Source organism: Glycine max, chromosome 13 (assembly GCF_000004515.6).
Source record: "Glycine max cultivar Williams 82 chromosome 13, Glycine_max_v4.0, whole genome shotgun sequence".
NCBI classification, from domain to species: Eukaryota; Viridiplantae; Streptophyta; class Magnoliopsida; order Fabales; family Fabaceae; genus Glycine; species Glycine max.
Window position 1 is genome coordinate 20,895,327 of NC_038249.2, and position 15,820 is coordinate 20,911,146.

The window sequence follows — 15,820 nt, forward strand, 5'->3', positions numbered from 1 at the left end:
AAATACTATTAAAAACGTATAGAGAGAAGAAAGGAAAAAAAAAGTAACTATGATAAGTAATACAATAGATAAAAATTAACGAGCTCAAGTATTTGATATATAAAGGTTTTTTTTTTTTTTTTAAATGAGCACCGTTCTGGCCTTTTCAAAGAAACTGCCCACTCACTGTCACTAATCAATTCATAAGTAAGATATTGAAAATAAATGAATGAAACTAAAATTATGTTCTTCCTCAAAGTGTCAATAAAATATCTCATTCAAAGAATTTTTTTAGTTATAGATTTGATGTAACACTTCACCAAAATATTATTATACTCTCCCAGAACCAAAATTGCTTCCCTCCGTGTAATGGATGGAAGCTAAAAAGTGCATGATATTTATATTTTTTGGTCACGAGGTCCATGAGAATAATAACCGGATTGGATTCAAAGCAGTTTAAAATAACGTACGTGCAGCGTCGAATCTTCCTTTATGAGTAAGAGGAGCAACATATTGCAGTGAAAAGTACCACGAAGTAGGTAGCTTTTTATGGCACTTAAACACATCTGTTTTTTTCTCTTGAATGTACACTCGTCTTGAGAAATGAAATTAAGATACATTTACCAAAGGCCAAAGCAAAGGCCGAAAATTGTTTTTCTAGTACCGGATAAATATCTATTTTAGATTGATAGTTGCACTTAATTTAATGATAAATTTATTTTTCAGCTTTATAACTTAATATTAAATTGATTTTTAAATAATATAACTTATGGTTAAATTGATTCTTAAATATTATAATTTAATAATAAAATAATCTCATAAATTTAAATTTAAGATGTTTCTATTGTATTTTTTACATATTTAATAATTAAATTTAAAATTTTTCATTTTTTAGGATTATTTTATTATCAACTCATACTTAGAAGGGCCAAAATAGGTACTTATCCCTTTGGTTCCTTTTAGACAGAATTTTTAAATTGTTCACTTACTTATTCGTCACGTTTCCTAATATTACTGGAAATTGTGACTAAACTATTCAGTTTCTGGCTTGTGTACTCTAAAGTAGGTAAGCATTATGAAAGTAATTTGTTAAACACTGGTAATTAAATATTTTTCTTTTTTAATTAGCCAATAAAAAATACATATAGTAAATAATAATCAGCTAAAATCTCTTCTTAGTCTGCTTTTTAAAAACTTTGTTTGTGGGATATGTGGTGAGTGACTCAGTGCCAACATGCAAGGAAAGAAGGAGTAAATGGGTCCCAGTTCTAGACTCCAAGGTCTCAGTGTAGCTTTGGATTTTCAAATGTATATAAGGGAGTTGCAGCCTCCTCACAAATCCACGCACCTCAACTACCATTGTAACTTATTAAAGTCTTTGCGTAAAATCTGACATCTCTTTTCAATCTCAAAAGAATCAAAAAGGCATTGTGAAGAAACAAAAATATAAGCGCGTTTCTCTTGTTCCCTTCTTATCTTTTGGAGCTTTTTTTTTAAAATATGTGAAGGACACTAATGGGTTCACGGGTTCTAATGGAGAATTTACCAAGGGGGAATTTTTATACCCTGCTGTTGGTTTTGTGGGTTTGTGCAGTTACAGCCTCTGTGACTTATGATCACAAAGCCATTGTTGTTAATGGCCAGAGAAGAATTTTGATTTCTGGTTCCATTCACTACCCAAGAAGCACACCAGAGGCAAGTAGTACTCTTAAGTTATTTTTGTAATCACCAAAGAGTTTTCAGTTTTCACACTGAAAAGCTTTTATGTTTCTCATTGGTTGCAGATGTGGCCAGACCTTATTCAAAAGGCCAAAGATGGAGGCTTAGATGTTATCCAAACCTACGTGTTTTGGAATGGACATGAGCCTTCTCCAGGAAAGGTAATGCAAATGTTATTTTCATATTTTTATTTTTTTTTCCACATGTCAAAAGTTAAATAGAAAGCTCACTCGTGTTTTTATTTTGTGAATTTTGGTAAATTTTCAAAAAATTTACAGTATTATTTCGAGGATAGGTACGACTTGGTTAAGTTCATCAAGCTGGTGCAGCAAGCTGGCCTTTCTGTTCATCTCCGCATTGGTCCCTACATATGTGCTGAATGGAACTTTGGGTAATGATGTTGTAACCTGTCTTGTAATTCTATATAATATATTCAGAGGATAATTTCATTAATTTGTTTTTGAAAATGGACAACAATGTATAGCCATTGCTTAAAGGTCTTTCTTTTCTGGTTGATATCCAGGGGGTTTCCTGTTTGGCTCAAGTATGTTCCGGATATTGCTTTCAGAACAGACAATGAACCTTTCAAGGTTGGAATTTTCAATTTTACTCGTAGTTATTGTTGCTGTTATTTAATTATGAAATTCTGTGAATTTTCTCAGCAACCGTTCAATTTTCGCAATGATGTAGGCAGCAATGCAAAAATTTACTGAGAAGATTGTGAGCATGATGAAGGCGGAGAAATTGTTCCAGACGCAGGGAGGTCCAATAATTATGTCGCAGGTAAGGAATTGGGATTTAAATAAGACATGTATTCCTATTATTGGTTTCTTCATGTTTTATTAGTTAGGCCAACCAATTACAATAGGAATGATTAAATAATAGTATTTTGGTTTTGGCCCCAAACTGAACGTGACAGATAGAAAACGAATATGGAACAGTGGAGTGGGAAATTGGTGCCCCAGGAAAAGCTTATACCAAATGGTTTTCTCAAATGGCTGTGGGTTTAGATACTGGTGTCCCCTGGATTATGTGCAAGCAACAAGATACTCCGGATCCTATTGTAAGCACCTTTTGCTAAAAAAAAACTTTTGAAAAAAAAAATAAAAAACCATTTGGAGAAGAATTCTTATCTTTTTAGAATAAATTTGTGTCCCACATAATGTGTTTTTTGGTTAGGTACATTTTTCAGTTGTGTTTTGGTTGTTTTGTTGGGTTAGGTTGTTGCCTTTACTATTGATATATTTTAATTTTGATGTGTATTCATGTGGCCCATTTGGCCTTTCTCTGTTGTTGCTTTTCTTTTATCTCAGCAGTTCTGTAAATTTGTCCACCTTTTTACTTCAGGGTTGTTCTTCACTAGTGGTTAACGTGCCTCTTTTTGTTTGTTTCATTGGTTAATTGATTCTACTCCCTTGTATAGATTGACACCTGCAATGGATACTACTGCGAAAACTTTACTCCCAACAAGAAATACAAACCCAAAATGTGGACAGAGAACTGGACTGGCTGGTATGTTCTACTACAAATAAATGGCAATAATAATTGATCTGGATCCTGTATTTAGTTTTATGTTTCGTGTTCTGTAGGTACACTGAGTTTGGAGGCGCGGTCCCTCGTAGACCTGCAGAAGACATGGCCTTCTCAGTTGCAAGATTCGTACAGAATGGTGGTTCATTTGTTAATTATTATATGGTTGGTTGGTCATTGCATTTATGATTTATCTATTGGCAAATGTCAATAAATGTTTCCTACCTTATGTACTATACATATCCATGCCGTGGAAACTCTGATTTGAGCCTAAAATGTATCATTTTTGGATCCAGTACCATGGAGGAACTAACTTTGATCGGACATCCAGTGGCCTCTTCATTGCCACCAGCTATGACTATGACGGTCCTATTGATGAATACGGTATGCAGAGTATATAAGGTTAAATTTGTTAACATGCTTGGGAAAATGACAGCATACACATTTAAATCTCTTAAAACAAGTAGAATTTTTTTTTCTTATTTAAATTACTTGGTTTTAGTGATGCTAGAGGGGGGTTGGGGGAAGATTAATCATATTATGTTTTAGCGAATTGTACATATTCACTTTAGGCACCAAACTTGTAGGGTTGGCTGAGATATTTTCACACTAGTCTGAAGCTTGTTCAACTATGACAGGACTTCTAAATGAACCAAAATGGGGTCATCTAAGAGATTTGCATAAAGCAATAAAGCTATGTGAGCCAGCTTTAGTGTCTGTAGATCCCACAGTGACATGGCCAGGAAATAACCTGGAGGTAAAGTAATTAAGCTGGGTTATGACTTGTGAAAATACTCAACAGGCTTCTTGTTAAAACTTATTTGCTTATTTTGTTAATATTATCTATTTATCTTAGGTACATGTGTTCAAGACTTCTGGTGCTTGTGCTGCATTCCTTGCAAACTATGACACCAAATCTTCCGCAGCAGTTAAATTTGGAAATGGACAATATGACCTACCACCTTGGTCTATCAGCATCCTTCCTGACTGCAAAACTGCAGTTTTCAACACAGCGAGGGTAGGACAATACTGCTTGCCATGTTTATTTTGTTTTATTTAGTAAATGAATGTAAGATGAAAATATTTATCCAGAAATTAATGTGCTGTTCTTCAAGGACAGAAAAACATTAAATGTATTTATATTGAGACTTTTGTTTTCCAAGTATGAACATTGATGTTATAAATTTTATATATACAGCTTGGTGCTCAAAGCTCTCTGATGAAGATGACTGCCGTAAACAGTGCATTTGATTGGCAGTCATACAATGAAGAGGCTGCATCGTCCAATGAGGATGATTCCTTGACAGCATATGCACTCTGGGAGCAGATTAATGTCACCCGAGATTCTACAGATTATTTGTGGTATATGACAGAGTAAGTATCTTTCAACTGATCATGTCTTTGACCTCTAAAAGACTAATAGTTGGAATGCTCAATTTCTTGAAACTTACTGTTTATATCCCTTCTCCATCTAATAAAATATTATTGTCTCTTGTTCAGTGTCAACATTGATGCAAATGAAGGTTTTATAAAGAATGGACAATCTCCTGTTCTTACCGTAATGTCAGCAGGCCATGCTTTGCATGTTTTCATTAATGGTCAACTTTCAGGTACACAAGATTAATGATATTTTTTCGGGCTAGTGTGTTGTTATAATAATCTCCGCTTTTACTTATCCATATTCTGTATAAATGCAGGTACTGTGTACGGGGGACTGGACTCTCATAAGTTAACATTTAGTGACAGTGTTAAGCTGAGGGTTGGCAATAACAAGATTTCTTTGCTAAGTATTACCGTGGGTCTCCCGGTTAGTTCTCTTCCTTTCTAATATCTACGCGATTTCTACAACAATTTTTATTTTCAGAGTTTTTATTCCCTTTTAATCTTATGACAATGTTCTATTAATGCCAGAATGTTGGGCCATACTTTGAGACATGGAATGCTGGGGTTTTAGGCCCAGTCACACTTAAGGGTCTAAATGAGGGGACTAGAGACTTGTCTAAACAGAAATGGTCTTACAAGGTTTGTCATCAGGAATTGTTTTGCCTAGTTGCAACATTGAAAGGCTTAATCATAATGATATGTGTGTATCACCCCAAAAATAAGAGATTATTCATTTGCATTTTTGTTGGGCAGATTGGTCTCAAGGGTGAAGCCTTAAACCTTAACACTGTAAGTGGTAGTTCCTCCGTTGAATGGGTACAAGGATCATTATTGACTAAGAAGCAACCTTTGACATGGTACAAGGTAAGTAAGATTGAATTTTCAACAAAGATTGTATTTATGTCACTGTGATCACCCAAGTGGTCAAGTCTGAATATATTCTGACTCATTTTATTCTGTAATGTCATTAGACAACTTTTAGCACACCAGCAGGCAACGATCCGTTAGCTCTAGACATGATTAGCATGGGAAAGGGTCAGGTATGGATAAACGGTCGAAGCATTGGACGCCATTGGCCTGGATATATAGCACGTGGTAGTTGTGGGGATTGTTATTATGCTGGGACTTACACTGATAAAAAATGCCGGACAAATTGTGGAGAACCATCCCAGAGATGGTAAGAGTTGACAGTGACACAAGTTGTTTACTACATTGAAAGGAGTGACTTGAATATCATGATTCATGACAACCTATTGTTGGCATTGGACAGGTACCATATTCCTCGGTCGTGGCTGAACCCAAGCGGCAACTATCTGGTTGTGTTTGAAGAATGGGGAGGTGATCCTACTGGAATTTCTTTGGTGAAAAGAACAACAGCAAGTGTGTGCGCTGATATATTTGAAGGGCAACCAACTCTGAAGAACAGGCAGATGCTAGACTCTGGCAAAGTTATTAGACCCAAGGCTCACTTGTGGTGTCCACCTGGGCAAAAGATCTCTAAGATTAAATTTGCAAGTTATGGATTGCCACATGGAACTTGTGGAAACTTCAGAGAAGGAAGTTGTCATGCTCACAAATCATATGATGCTCCTCAAAAGGTATCCCAATCAGCTAGACCCTTCTACAATTTAGATATCTTCTGATGCATGCTGTGCTATTTCACTCAGACAATTGCACTCAGTTCTCTTGGAAGCCAAGTTGAACTTATAGTCCCTGGATTTTCTAATGATTTACAAACTATTATAGTCATGGATACTTGTGTTATATTCTGTATTGGCTTTTCTCTCTTACTTCTTGTTTTATCTGCTCACTGAACTTTTGTGACATCTACAATCAGCAATTGCTAAATAAACCTTTTGGTTCTGAATGATTATATTATATCCTTTCTGATTAGCTTTAACATGTTATGCTAATGCATCTTTTTTTGCTTCTTATTAAAATTATTTTTTTCTTCCGCTACTTATTGTCTTTGTATTATTTGTAGAACTGCATTGGCAAGCAATCTTGCTTGGTGACTGTAGCTCCTGAAGTTTTTGGGGGAGACCCGTGTCCGGGAATTGCAAAGAAGTTCTCACTTGAGGCACTATGCAGCTAGGATCATGTGATGCAACAATTTACCTGATAAACATGGAGCAGATTTATTAAGCTCAATATAGAAAATAACGATACCCCTTCACTTTGTGTAGTTGAATTCCATACATACAGAATGCAAACATGCACCGGCTGCGCGAAATCGAATGTAAATAAAAGAAATTGGCTGCAAATGTAGTACATAGTCAGATTATTCTGCTGATTATTACTCCATACACTAGGGGGCTTTCAATAATGAAGCATTGAGCAGCCCCTCATACACATTTTTTTTCTATAAAAGAATAGTTGGACACGAGAAAGGTGTCAGATAACTACACCATTATTCTACCAGAAAATAAATGTTATTTTTCTATTGAAATTTTTATATAAGAACAAATTGAAAGTAATAAATAGATTATTTTAAGTGGCATTTGGAATATTTATCCTATTCCACCGTAGCAGAAATTTGGTTCTTAGTATTAGATTTTTGTTAAAAAAAAAAATCGTCTACACGTGTCTATAAATCTTAATTGAAGAATTGGAGTTGAATTATCTTGTGGTTATATTTGATCAAGTACCTACTGGCCCAAACCCAACTTGATAATAAAAATTATGTGAAGACAGACTTTGTTTCAATATCTGTGAACCTTAAGGGTACATGCTACTACGTCCTCGTCTATAACTCACTCAAAGTGCCAAGCTATTTTTTGAGTTCGAGATTCTTTTATTCTAGTACAGTGATCAACTTCACAAAATGTTGATGAAATCTGTTAAAATGGACTTTGACTTGTTGCTTTTGTTACGACGGATTTCACATCATGTTACATGTGCAATATATTTGATAATAATTTTTTGCTTATTCCATAACCTGATTCCTAAAAGAAGTAGACAAAGGCCCAGGAAAAAAAGAAATAGCCTAAGAAGGTAAGAAATCCTTATTCTAAGGTATCCCTATTAATTTGATAGGTATAGCTTAAAGTTAAGCTTCTGATTCCATTTTTTTTTTCTTTTTTTGGTGTGTGTGTGAAAAATTGCATCTACAGTTTCCTCAGTTACAGGCTTATTGAAGAATGTCTCAATTTTTCTCACACTGTGTAGCATATAATCAAATTCATTTTTGGTTCCTAGTAAAGGGACTTCTCCCTTAACTGTATTACACGGTCACAGAGAGATAACCTTACCACAGACCGTCCACAAGTTCAAACCGGTAAATCCAATTTTACCTGGACGGACGAATAATTGTTGGTCCAATTAGAATTTTATTGCTCCCTGTTTGGTTGGACGGAAATAAGGTGAGGAACTAGAAACAGAGATAATGAAAATAATGTTGGTTGTTTTTTTTTATTCGCGGGAATCGAACACCATGTAAAAAAAATTATAATATTCATGAACTATGCTTAAGCAATTTAACTAGATCCTTTTGTTAATAATATTGATTGTTTGATATCATAGAAATGGAGTAGAAATAGAGTGAGTTATTAGTATTTTCTCAGCATATTTTCCATCTATTTTTATTTATCTATCTCTTTTCTTATTTATTTTTTATTTCCTTTCAATTAAACACCTTTAATTTTCAATTCTTTTTATATATTTTCATCCATTCTAAATAATTTTGCTTTCTGTCAAATGGGTCCTTGATGAATAGTACATGGCACAAAATTTATGGGGGCAAATATGCAGCTTGCTTTTTTTTAATGATACTATCATATTAGTATTAACTAGTTTCATCAACAATAAAAATAAACTTTAAACAGACTGATATTTTCTCATATACAATGCTTTGATTGAATTGAAACAAACGTACTGAACAACGTCAATAAGTAAGATTTTACACTCTGCAACACAATCTGTATAATTAGCACGTGTCGAGAATTCAATGGTCCTTCCAGTCAGGTCCAAGTAAAGCTTCAGCAGCCAGCAGGTTTGTGTGGCGTTAGTTATCCATACATCGAATGATTATCTGCATAATATTGGTTGTTAACATTTAATCAAATAGTTAACGAATCAATTTGATTTACTCATAACAGACCAAAGATATTGCGGCCAAGTATCATAATGATGATTAGAGGTAAAAAGGTGATATTTTAATAATTAAAATATTGGAAATTTACCAACAAAATCTAACATAGATAAATAACTGAATTTTTTAAACATATTTTTAAAAGTTTGATTTCTAATCATATGCTATGCGAAATTTTTTTGGTTAGGAGAGTTAAAATCTATTTAAATATTCTTTGTATTTTGAAAAAAAGGACTTTAATATAATTTTGGTTCTCATGTTTTATTTAATTTATAATTTTGATTTCTCAATTTTAAAATAAACACAATTGGTCTCCTATTAAAAAAATCATAATTTTAATTGGTTTCTCAATTTAACTTATATTTTATTTCTTTTATTTTGATTTGAACTCTAGACCTAATATATTTATTTTATTTAAAATACCATCAAAATTTTATTTTATTAATTACAATGTAAAAAATAGAAGAAATAAATGTAAGAAAAAAATGAAAATTAAACCAAAGTTATAAATTTTTTAAAATAGGATGACAAAAAAAATCCATTTTAAGATAGAGAGATCGAAATTATGAATTTGACAAAATAAGGAAATTAGATTTGTATTTTTTTTAAAAAAGTCATATTAGAAATTTGGAATAGGTATTATGTAGTGACATGGAGTGAGAGAAATTAGAAGAGTGTTAATATCATAATTTGTAACAAATTTTTTTCTAACCTTTTTTTTTATTAGTTCAAATTTACGTAAATTTCTTTAATTTGAAAAAGATGCTCACTGAATAAGAACTCAAACTCACATGTTTAATGATATTTACATAAATTTTACTTAATATGAAAAAATATGTATGCTTTAAAAAAAATGAAATAAATATGTATGAGAGAAAATATTAAAGAACTGTTATTAGAATTAGGGTGAGCCAAGGAAAATAGATTCGCATTTGTTTGTTTACGTGTCAGCCAAAGACTTGTTAGTTATTAGGTAAAGCATTGGTTTGTGACATGCGATCTCTAAAGTGTGATTGAAGCCCACTAGAGACAGGAAGAGAAAGCAAGTGAGCCATTTCAGTGTTTTTTTCACCCTCTATCATTTTTCTGATTTTTTCAGTTTTATTTTCTCTATCTTTTTTTTTTCTGATTTATTATTCTTATTATTATTCGAAGGATCACTGCGATTGAACTAATAATATAATAATGTTTTTTCTTTCCTATTCTTTTTTTATATTCCAATATACTATTTTACTATGTTCATTTTTTTTAAAAGTAATATGCTAAATAATTAGATAAGATAAAAGAGAAATATGTGTTCTGTTGTGAGTGTAAAAAGAAGTATCATAAAAAATTAATGCTGTAAAAACAAAAAATAGAACACAATTAAAAATGGGAAACCTGGGGCAGTGGCTGGAAAAACTTACGAGTTACGAGAACTATCAGCTCTATACAAGACCAAACATAGTACAAAATTGTGCTAGTATATATTAACAGTTTAGTATTAAATTAGTTTGTAAAATATATTTTTTATTCAATATTTATAATAGGTCATGAATAAAATGATATATTATACCAATAAACGATTTTATTAATATAAAATTACATATATTATCAGTATATTAAATATTACAATAATATTATACTAATATACATACATTATTAACATTTGTAGTAATAGTTTAATTTTTGTTACATAAACATTATTAAAAGAAACAATTTTAATAATTTTGCCCGTTAACATATGATATGTTTTTACAACGATGGATACATAAAAAAATACTTATTTTCTTTTGTCTTTTCTATTTTTTTCATCCAAGCAAAAAATTAAATAAAATAGAAACAAAATATATCATTTTTTAATTTTATCCAATCGATTTTTTTAAGGCAGGTTTTTTCCATTCAAATAATACAATTTTTGTTTTTTAGTTCTCTCATACCTTTTTCTCGGCTATTTCTTTTGTCGACAGCCCCTCAAAACAATGTAAAGTAAGTATCAAGCTTGGTTGATTTGCTTTGCATAAAAATCCAATACTGGCACCAATACCTATTGGTTGGTAGAAAACTCTTGTGACTTTAATCTTACAGAAAACATTATATGTGTGAGTCATTGGATAAAGAAAAACATAAAAAAAAAAATAAAGTGTATATGATTGAAATGGAATAAATAATCATTTTAATTCTCAAACATTTTTTTTACTGATTTTAAATTATTCTGTTATGCTTAAAAAACTTCTTCTTAAACTTATGTACTATCACAAACTAAGTTGCATTAATCTTTAAAGAGAGATTAACTTGAACGACTCTATTATAGATTAAAATTATTCTTTGAAAATAAGAGAATAAATATTTTTGGATCATTTGGCCATAAGCTCATAACAATACATTTTTGTCTGATTGTTAGTTAAGGACATTTTGGTTACTGCTCTGATTGACCACTACTGATTATGGTGTTACAAAACAATATTTGGTCTTTTCTGTGGTGATTGTTTGGTTGGAGAGAGAAAATTACATTCAAGAAAAAAATAAGTATGGATTCTATTTTTCTTTTCCTTTACTTTCATTTAAATATTTTTTTCAATTTTCTCTCACGCATCCAAAAAACCCAATACTAAGATTGGACTTGATCTTTATAAATAAGATTTTATATTTGAGCTTATGAATAAGAAAACGTAACTTAGAGAAAATATTATTGGTCCATAAAATTTATGAATTTATTATCATGGTGACAAAAAGTTTCTTCATAAGAACTAACCCAACACATTTAAAATGTAACAAATTACAACATTCTGATATAACTTTAACATATAATGTTGATTTTTTTAAAATGATCAATATGCGTGAGATAATTCTAATTAAGTCAAGTAAGTGTAAAACCACTCTAGATAATAAAGTTTTCCATTCAAATATTTTATCCAACTACATTATTGAATTTATTTTAAATCTTAACAAAAAAAATTGACACCCTTTCAATGATTTTCTAGATTACTTCTTTTAAAATATTTTTCCACTAAATAAAAAATTACTGATTTTAAAATATGTAATATGTTAAAAATTAAAATATACTATAAGATATAACAATATTATATTAGTCTAAGAAATTGAAGGTAAAGTCTCATATTTAAATTTTATAAATAAAAAAATTGATTGTGAGGGAATATTTTACTGATCAAACAAACTAGAGTTAATCGTGTTTAAATATTATTATGAATAATAACACTCATTATCCGAATATTTAATATAATTTTGTACTTATGACTTGAATTCCAGATATGATCAAGAGCAAAAGTTCCACTTCAGTAGAAACACGCGTTCTGTAGTTACAATAATAGGTTTGTTTATACAAACATATGGCCGTTTGGCCGAAAGGTGGAATTTTTACTGTCATCAAAAGTGCATTGGGCATTAATTTATTAATTCCCGATTGCGGCGAGCTAAAGTTAAAACATAAAGACTATCAAAATTCGAAGTATCAATTATTGTTCCAAGTAAAACTCTGATCTGACTCAAAAAATTGAGTTCTTTGCAGTTTCCAGTTAAAGGAAAGGGTGTTAAAATGACTTGTTTGCATTGAAAACTGATAAGCAGTTGAGTTGACAAACCATATTTTGTTTCAGTGAAGAGCTGATGAGGAGGTTCCAAGTTGGAAAGACCTGGGTTTACCGGATCCTGTCCACTGGGGGAAGCCAGAAAATACAAATGGATAGAGCTAGTATCTAAAGTTTTTGTTCCACATCAGATTCGTAATTCAAGCAAAAGGACACCTTGTAGTTTGTTTTAATGATTTACAAGATCTGAAACAAAAAGAAACGACGCCCAAATAGATTAAAAGAAAGCAATTATATGTGGAATAATTGCTCTTATAGTACAGCTGAATGTCCCCATCTCACTTTTCATCTTGCCACTTCTAATTTTCAATTTTTGACAATCACTTACTAATTTCCCCCAAAGAGAAAAATAAGAATAATTTCATACAAATTAATGATAACAATTTTAAAAGGGGAGAAAGAAACAATACAAAGTTGTTATATTACGAGTCTTAACACAGTGAATAGTGTTGAAGAAGCCTATTGGCTTCCCTAAGGCCACTGAAGTAAGCTCCATGAGTTGTAGAATAATGGGTTCTGTGGGTTGCTTCCCCTGCAAACAAGATTTGAAGTGGGGGTGAAGCAGAAATGTGGCATTTTGGCAATGGCTCTGCCATTGTATCTAAATCATCACCACTTGATCCAACTGCCACATGACTGTATGAGCCTAAAAACAATGGATCTGTTCCCCACTGGCTCTTCAACACTTTACTGAATTTCACCTTGTATTCGTGAGAGTACTTCTCAGAATTCACATTCCCGTTGCAAAACTCAAGTGAATGTGATAGGAAGCATGAAATTGTGTCTGAAATCCCTTCAATGATCTCTTCTTCTTTGAGTGACTCTAGTGCCAAAGCTTCTTCCCCAGCAAACCAAGATAGGAGGACACTAGAATTGTTGTAAATGGGACAAAGGGTAGCTGTCCTCCTCATCCACCAGGGTATTTTCTTGTGCCTCAACTCAGATTGAGGTGAGTGAAAAACCATTTGCAAGAAGGGGAACCCTTTGGAGTGTTCATGTTCGTCTTTTCTCTCATGTGGAGGCTCACTCAATTGTATAAACAACTTATTAACAACACCAAAACCAAGCCTTGAAATAGCCTCGGCCTTGAAAGAGGGTAAAGGGGGATTAAACATCAACATACCTGAATCATCATCACGAATAGAAGCCTTCAACACTCCAAGTGAAACTGTGACAATGACATGATCCGCAGACATAATAGAGCCATCACAGAAATGTAGCATCACAGGCCTAGAGCATGTTCTTCCATTTTCCAAATTCATCGCCTCGTGTCTATCGGGCTGCCATTCAATTCTTGTGACTTTTCTTCCCAACTGAACCAAACCAGGTGGTAGCACAGAAGCCAAAGATTCAATTATGCTCAAGTAGCCTTTAGCAATTGTGATTTCTTCACCTGGAAACATTTGGCATTCACTTTCTGCTGCATAATCCAGAGTGAACAAGTTAGCAGCAGATGTATAAGTCCTCTGGGTGTTCTCATGCATTGCAAAGATTGCTTCATCAAGTAACTTCCTACTCCATTTTCCAAACCCTTTGAGCTCCTCTTCCTCTTTTGATGAACCACAATAAGCATCGAGGCCTTGTCTGAGAAAAGAGCCAACACTAAGTTTTCCACAGTGACCCTTTGTTGTTGTTGTTGTTGTTGTTGGTATCTTTCCCTGAGCATGATCCATGAGATTGTTGAAAAGCTTTGTGATGGGGTCAACAAGGGAAGGGTTTACCAAAAAGCCACCTTCAGCAATGGTGGTGGCCTTATTCTCATTCCCATCCATGCACTCCCAATGTTGCTCAGACTCAAGTGCATGGATTTGTTGAGCTATTTTGTGAATTGGGCTGCCTCCAATTCCATGGATCCAAGTAGCACCCATCTCAATTCGGTCACCACCAAACTCTGATGTGTTGATTCTCCCACCAATCCTGTTTCCACCTTCAACAACACACACCTCAAACAAGTCCTTTGAGGCACTCACACTGTGAAGCTTGTTGGCAGCAGTGAGGCCTGCCATTCCTGCTCCAATTATCACAATTTGCGGCTTCTTCACCACCATTGTTGCTACTTGATACTTAGCTTTGCTTTTGTCACACCAATGAAACAAAATTAGAGGGAGGAAAAGAAACAGTGGAGAGTGGTATGAGCTATGAAGGTGAGATTTGAGACACTGGAAAATGAATTTATAAAGCGGTTGGCTTTGTTGTTTTGTTAAGATTCAAATGTATGTTTGTGCTTTACTGCTTTAATTTTTGAAAAAAATGTTACAGACCAAAATGAGTTTGAAGAGACATTAACATACTATGTTTCGAAAACAAGTTTTAAGAACAGATACGCACTAATCATTTAATTAAGAGACTTTACTCACTTGGATTTTCCTAGTGACTTCTTTCTTTCCGCACACTATAATTTATTAACCCCTAATAAAGACCCACTTTTGCTTTATCTCTCACTCTACAACTACAGGCGAAGAGTCCCACTTTGAATTTGTTACTTCTCGTGTTTCCTCCTAGCTAGTTATTCAAGTATTTTTTATATTAATTATTTTTTAATTATAATTAGAGTTTCACATCACAGCAAGTAATTGAACTTTAATGCAATTTTAATTTAAACAAAAATATTAATTACAAAATTTTATTACATGTAATATTTTCGTAAATAAATGGGGGCCCTTCTTCAGCATTTTGAACGAAGCCCCACCTCAATAAATGTCCACGAGTGAGTAATAATAATTCAAAGACAGATACTGAGCACTGAGCTACATAACTTGTGGCAAGGTTCACAACCGGGAAAACAAACAAAACAAATTGTACAATACAATGACAAAAATAAAAGGAGTAAAAAAACTTATACGCAAACCTTAACATTGTAGATTCACTGATTGAGTTAGGGGCTGGCATGTGGCAAACAAGTCAGGTTATGTTTTTAGTCATTGAGTCTTGTTTTTAATATCCAAACTTTCACATAGTATGATTTAGTTCTAATTTTTTATATAAAAAAAACATGTTTTTAATCCTGTCTCGCAAGTCTAAGTTAAAAAAAAAAGTGTAAAAATTAGAGAGTAGAGTAAGCCCGGGGACTAAAGATATTTTTTTAAAGTTTAGAGATTAAATTGTAATATATGAAAATTGAAAGACTAAAAATAATATTCAACCAAAATATAAGGACTAAAACATATTTTATTCTTTTGTTTTCAATTTGAAATGCTTCAAATTCGATTTTATGATATGTTTAGTTTTTTTTTTATCAGAAAAAAAAAATCATTGTGAAGGTATAGGGGTACCCTAGCCATTTGCAAACCATATGTTAAGAACAATTACTTTACAACCTTGCCTCATTTAAAACAAGATAACCCAAAGAATTAAACCAGTAAAGGGCACCACATGATGGATTCCATCAAAGGTAAACTCCAGCCCAAGTAAACCAAGTAGAGTTCCCGTGGTTGCATGCACCAGATTTATAACCAGAAGCTCCTTATCCGACACAACTATAATATAAGCCAACTTGTCTATACAATAAAAGTATGTCTATACATTAAAATTT

The 15,820-nt window shown here is 32.7% G+C and overlaps 2 protein-coding genes across 2 annotated transcripts; one reads left to right on the forward strand and one right to left on the reverse strand.

Moving 5' to 3' along the window:
- The first annotated feature begins 1,226 nt into the window (after nucleotides 1–1,226).
- LOC106795462 (beta-galactosidase) lies at nucleotides 1,227–7,124 on the forward strand. The gene is made up of 19 exons (XM_014765400.3): nucleotides 1,227–1,674; nucleotides 1,764–1,859; nucleotides 1,977–2,089; nucleotides 2,222–2,288; nucleotides 2,389–2,481; nucleotides 2,618–2,761; nucleotides 3,122–3,210; nucleotides 3,288–3,393; nucleotides 3,525–3,612; nucleotides 3,867–3,985; nucleotides 4,085–4,246; nucleotides 4,427–4,602; nucleotides 4,729–4,838; nucleotides 4,926–5,035; nucleotides 5,140–5,250; nucleotides 5,365–5,475; nucleotides 5,583–5,788; nucleotides 5,882–6,209; nucleotides 6,596–7,124. Exons 1-19 carry the CDS (start codon nucleotides 1,495–1,497, stop codon nucleotides 6,704–6,706), a joined length of 2,520 nt encoding a protein of 839 aa, XP_014620886.1. The 5' UTR covers nucleotides 1,227–1,494; the 3' UTR covers nucleotides 6,707–7,124.
- A 5,351-nt stretch (nucleotides 7,125–12,475) lies between these two features.
- Nucleotides 12,476–14,617, reverse strand: LOC100809633 (probable polyamine oxidase 5). Its single transcript, XM_003550584.5, has one exon. It carries the CDS (start codon nucleotides 14,334–14,336, stop codon nucleotides 12,720–12,722), a length of 1,617 nt encoding a protein of 538 aa, XP_003550632.2. The 5' UTR covers nucleotides 14,337–14,617; the 3' UTR covers nucleotides 12,476–12,719.
- Between the last annotated feature and the right edge of the window lie 1,203 nt (nucleotides 14,618–15,820).

Coding starts and splice junctions, on each gene's coding strand:
- LOC106795462 (XM_014765400.3), top strand. CDS start 1,495: ATGGGTTCACGGGTTCTAATGGAGAATTTACCAAGGGGGAATTTTTAT. Junction 2,762..3,121: donor AAGATACTCCGGATCCTATT/GTAAGCACCTTT, acceptor TCCCTTGTATAG/ATTGACACCTGCAATGGATA. Junction 3,211..3,287: donor ACAGAGAACTGGACTGGCTG/GTATGTTCTACT, acceptor CGTGTTCTGTAG/GTACACTGAGTTTGGAGGCG.
- LOC100809633 (XM_003550584.5), bottom strand. CDS start 14,336: ATGGTGGTGAAGAAGCCGCAAATTGTGATAATTGGAGCAGGAATGGCA.